We start from the raw sequence: 5,752 nt of genomic DNA on the forward strand, positions 1-5,752 counted from the left end.
CTGCAAGCATATATCATTTGAAGACAAACATGTACGTAGGTACAAATGATCGAGTAGATCGTCTTATTGATTAGTTTTTTTTTTTTTTGAGAATGTCTTATATCTTGATTATATAGTTTTGTTGTATATATCATGAGATGGATACGTACGTATATATACTCGAAGACTGAATCCCCAAGTTGACTTCCCCATCCATATCGATTTGGAGCTGACATGCATTCGTTTAGCAAGGAATAATAATAAGTACGCAGATTCAAAACCTGTCCATGTACTATTTGGGTGACAAATTAAAGTAGTTGCATACGTATATTATGAGCCAATATAGTGGCGGATCTAGGAGCCTGTACCCGTCTAGGCTAATGATAAGTGCTGGAAAAAATTTCTTCTATACATATATTTTTTTGAAAGGCCTAGAACCTAATGGAATGATCACGAGAGGAAGTGAAGTGTAGAACTATATTATAAGGAAATATTTTAATTTTTATGCTCAACTAAATGCTAATAAAAAGTGGAAATTTATAACAAAAATGAGAGAAAGATACTTTAACCAAAAGAGAAGAGGAAGAAAAGTGTAGAAAATGGCAAGAAAACAAGAAAAGTGTACATGTGTTAGTACAATAAAGGAAGAAAGAGATGAGAAAAGAGATAAAAATGAGAAATAAGCTATGTAGCACGGACACGTCCCTCAGTTATCGTATTGCGTGTCCGATACGGACACGTCTGAATACGCTCGGACACGAGTATCGGAAATGGACATGATCCGGACATGCGAGTATCCGCATCAGACACGCACCAACTCATGATAAAAGTGAAAGTGCTTATGGTGAGATTCGAACATTGGTCATCCAAGACACCAAACAACTCCTCAACCATTCTAACAAATTCAGTTTTTGTTATATTTATGCATATTTTAATATATATATATATATATATATATGGAAAAAAACTCGTGATAAAAATAAGAATATTTGTAGTGGGATTCGAACCTTAGTTATCAAAAGTACTTATCAAGTCCTTAGTCATTCCAACAAGTTATGTTTTCATCATTTTAATGCAAACTTTGACATATATATATACATCTAAATACTTTCAAATTTATAAATTAATTTTTCAAATAAATAAATATATTAAAAATAATATTTAATTAAAGTGTCAACCATGTGTCCGTGTCTAAAAAAATTTCTATATGCCGTATCTACGTATTGAATCGTGTCCGTGTCCGTGCTACTTAGGAAATAAGTTAATGTTTTCTTCTAGGAGGATTCGAACATCCCACCGGGAAGGTACAAGTTTGGTTATATGGATACTGAACCAAAGCTGCAACACTATCTGCTATGTAAGCATTTAGAATTATGTTAGATTTTCGCCTAGACTTAAGCCCAGATATAGATCTGCTGCTGAGCCAATAGTGACTAAAGAAGTCGACCTGGAATCCCTCGAAGAACAACCGGCCGAGAATCATGCATATAGATCGAAGGTTAACCAACTAAAGAGCGAAGGATTCAAAACACAAGAGCGAAGGATTCAAAACACAAGCAAATAAAAAACAGCTGAGTAATTAACCGTAGTTAATATTGATTGTTTTAGTGGCATATATCTGTATTTACACACGAAGTCACGAAGTGGAGAGACTAGCTAATTTGATCAGAGGCACGTAGACTAATAACACGCACTACTAATTTGTCTAATTTAGTTTGAGAATAGTCAGAATACTATACTTCTTTATCAAACTAAATAACTAATTTACATATGAACGTACGAAACTATGTATATATACACTGATGTATCTTACCATCAATCATGCACGCATGTCTCGATCGTCAAATCAACGTACACTATCGCGTACGTCAGGGTCATTAACTCATCATAGAGGTGGGTACTATAGTTCAGTACATGATTGCATGTTAATTATTGGATTGTATACATCACCGATTGACGCCCTGATGAGTAATGTTTATAATAGTACGTCCATGAAGCCCATATATATGGCTTAACCGGTTTGGAAATTGCATATATATAGCTAGGATGCTAGCTAGGTTGGCCTGACTGAATAATATATAGTGCGTTTTACTCTTTTGGCGAAAGAATCTTTTAACTATGGCTAGTTGAGTAAAAGAGTACGTAATTACAAAGGAGTTTCAGATTTAGTAATAAGACCTCATCTTTATTCACGCAGGGTCCTCAGTTATCAGAGTCGGCCCTAGCTGGTTGTCGTTTCACTGGGACTTTTCTTCACAGTTCTACTTTCCTTGTGCTTTTGTGTGCAACTGTGCATGTGGAAGACAGAACATATATCATTTTCATCATTATATATTGCAGACAGTAGTACGAGTTACAGGGTAAATAATGCTCCAAATGCAGAGGCCAATATTAAAGAAGAGTGCACCTTTGCAGGGATATAGGTAATGAATTGATTGTGAACCAGTAGCTAGAAAGACATTACATATTTTAGCTATCACACAGTCTAGCTAGAACAGTGTGTTCAAGCCGGTACTGTTTAACATAATCTCATCTCTAGCTAGTTCTCTTGTTCTGAAAATTATGGCTAGTTTTACTGCTACCTTTTCGTATCTGAGTGTCGTATGCGATGGCCTTGAATGCAATGCCGTGATCCAGGGACGATATTTTGCTTGCCTGGACTGCTGCATTCCCGGCGGACCTAATAGTTTTGACCTCTGCATCTCCTGCTATCTGAACCGAAACTACTCCCACTTCCACACCACTTTCGAGGAAAAGCACGTCTCTTCGTTTCCAGCTGCAAATTACCGACTAGCAGCGTATGCGACGGTGCCCCAATCGGCGACACTGATTTACAATAATGAGGTGATGAATAGTTAACTACGGTCTTAGTTCAACTAATCAACTCTCTTGTTTTGAATTCTGGGCTATTTTAGTGTACAAGAGGAACTTTTTGCCCAGGTTAGCTCGATTATATCTTGTTCTTAATTGTTGGTAGACTGGCAATACATAGCTAGTTGGCATGTAAGTTTTGCTTCATATATATTGCGTACATGTTGAACATGATTGACTAATAGATCACAATTGGCGGTTTTCAAATTTAATCACAGATTATTTAGATTTTAGTACGCCATGTACTTCTTAAGTAGCTAATTCTTATAGAGCGAGAATGCTGTTGTATGAGGTTGTTTCCAGTGATGTTTTCCCCATATTCTTAGGATTTCGTCACTTAGGACCGCTAAAATCCTTACTGGAAAGCACTGTGAGTTCTTCCGAGCGGGTATTGTAATGTATATATTGATTATATTCTTATACTGCAGGCAGCAATGAAGGGAGAAGAAGCTGTCAAAATCAGAACCGGCATGGCCCATCTTACAAGTGATGTTAATGATGTCTGCTGCAGCATTATGTGATAGGTAGATCCATATATACGTACATGTAACATGATATGTAGTTTCCTGGCATCCCATATATAATTCGAACATGCATCAGAATTATCGGTATGCATTTTGGATCAATACATGGCGGCCGTGGTCGAGAGAACTGGGGATGGCGATATGTTTCATTAGTGTTGCGTCTGTTGATATGATCGAATCTCTCGATTTGATAATGTTTGCTAGCTAGCTCAAGTAGTTGAACTGTTGTGTAATTTATAAGCTAAGGAAGCATGCATATGGTAAATTTCTAATGGAACGCATCTGAAATGTGATGATCCTCTTTAACTCTTTGTGATTGTTTAATAGAGTCGTTCGTATTCTTCTCAATCTTATAATGAGCAAGCTCCCATACTTCCGGTATAAATTTTCATCTCTTATTAGAGAAACGAGCTAGTGCATATGTGAGACTGTGAGCTACAAAATCGCAATGATCGACCACTTTACCAAGTCTTTGTTTTATGCTGTACCGCCTGTACGTACGTAAGTGCACGAGCAAGCAAAACTGTAAGAAATTAGTGCCACAAAACAACGAAAAAAAATTAGAGATAAGCACGTCTTCTATAGCTATATGCATCGCAGCCACCATCAGATTAAGGGCTCGTTAATGGGCCCAACCGGAATCGTTCATGGCGGGCATGGATGCACAACTGTATAAAGCGGGCAGTGCGGGTTTTTATGGACCGGGCCGAATATCCCACCTGAATATGGGCAGACCAGGCTATGTTTATAACTATATTTCTAAACATAATAAATTTTTTTTTTGGAACTCGGCAAGTCCGGGAGGCTCATCCCTACGTGGCTGCACCTAAATGAGTTCATTGAAATAAAAACCGTACGATACAAACGGAAGGTAATGAGGCCATGAGAGCACCATATAAGTAGGGGTGGGCATAAAAAACCGAAATCCCGATCCCGAAATTCATAGGAACAGGACGGGACGGAGGTCTAAAAAAGTATGTCCCGTCCCGATCCCGTCTCGTTTCGTAATAGTGGGATGGGACGTGGGACGAATAATTTCTATCCCGCTTCGTCCCGTCTCGTCCCACATTTAATGAAAACTTAAAAATTCTTATATATTTGTATCAAAATGAAACTAATTTATGTTTTTAATAACTCCAAAATTATATCAACTCAAATAATAATAATAAATGTTAAGATTTTGAACATAATATGTATTTTTTTGTTAAAATTTCATTATTAAATGTTACTTTATTAATGAAAAAGTAAAAATATAGGTTTTTATTTAACTTCATAGAAATGTGGGATTTGTCCAGTCCCGTCCCAACCGGGAGTAATCCCGAGTGGGATGCATTCTTAAAAACCTTCGTCCCGTCCCGATTTAAAAGAGTGGGATGGGACGTGGGATGAGCCACGTCCCGTCCCATCCCGTCCCGTACCCACCCCTACATATAAGTCTACATCAGTTCAAAGTCATTCCCAATTATTACATAAATGTTTGAACAAAATATTTTAACAACTTTCCAATTACATAGGGGAGTGGAAGATTGTAACTCATAAAGATAATAATAACATCATAATGTTTTGAAAATGAGTAATTGATTAGTTTGTAACACTCACTGAATGCTTTAAAAATGAAATGTATGTTCAGAATTTAAGATTACTCAAAATAATATTATATTTTGAAATTCAACAAAAATTCTAATAAAATTTAGATTCACACATTCATGCATGTTAATATGCTATACATGTAATGTACCAAACCATTCTTAATCGATATATTAGAATCTATCTTATTGCATATTATATATATATATATATATATTATCATGTGCTTAATTTCTTTCTATATATATTTTGTGTACCTAATTGCCATCGCACAAAAGATCATCTTCTTTTTGAGAAAAAAAATGCACTGTAATCAATAGTGACTATTGCAAAAATGTATGTATTCCAAATATGCATTAGTTACATTCATCACTACTTTGAAATTTCTATTCTTGTTTTTTCTTTTTTAATCTTTCAACTGCGAGAAATTTATTTGATTAATAGAGATATGTACTAATATTTATTATACCAGTATTATTTGTATATATAAATATTTATTATTTAGCATATTAGCATAATATATAATGATATTATTTATATATTACTATATGTCTATATATCATATATTTGCGGGCTTTCACGGGCCGGGCTCAATGGGCTTTTGCGGGCCGGGTCTATGAGCTGGGTCAGATTTGTCACCCCTGAACTAAAGCCATGCCCTCTACCCACATGGACGAGCCTATAATGGGCTTATATGCGGACCGGGCCGGACCGGGCTTTAAGCACATTAGGCTTGTGGGTCTCTATCGACCCACTTGATCTACGGGCTTAATGATGAGGCCTACATCAAA

At 36.2% G+C, this 5,752-nt stretch overlaps 1 protein-coding gene across 1 annotated transcript; it reads left to right on the forward strand.

The window, feature by feature from the left end:
- Positions 1-2,413: 2,413 nt before the first annotated feature.
- Positions 2,414-3,673, forward strand: LOC126790495 (uncharacterized). The gene is made up of 2 exons (XM_050516746.1): positions 2,414-2,823; positions 3,279-3,673. Exons 1-2 carry the CDS (start codon positions 2,542-2,544, stop codon positions 3,369-3,371), a joined length of 375 nt encoding a protein of 124 aa, XP_050372703.1. The 5' UTR covers positions 2,414-2,541; the 3' UTR covers positions 3,372-3,673.
- Positions 3,674-5,752: the final 2,079 nt, after the last annotated feature.

Source organism: Argentina anserina, chromosome 4 (assembly GCF_933775445.1).
Source record: "Argentina anserina chromosome 4, drPotAnse1.1, whole genome shotgun sequence".
In the NCBI taxonomy this organism is placed as follows: domain Eukaryota; kingdom Viridiplantae; phylum Streptophyta; class Magnoliopsida; order Rosales; family Rosaceae; genus Argentina; species Argentina anserina.

Excerpts from the sequence above, each read along its gene's own strand:
- LOC126790495 (XM_050516746.1), top strand. The coding sequence starts at position 2,542 with ATGGCTAGTTTTACTGCTACCTTTTCGTATCTGAGTGTCGTATGCGAT. Across the intron at positions 2,824-3,278 it reads CACTGATTTACAATAATGAG|GCAGCAATGAAGGGAGAAGA; the intron begins GTGATGAATAGT and ends CTTATACTGCAG.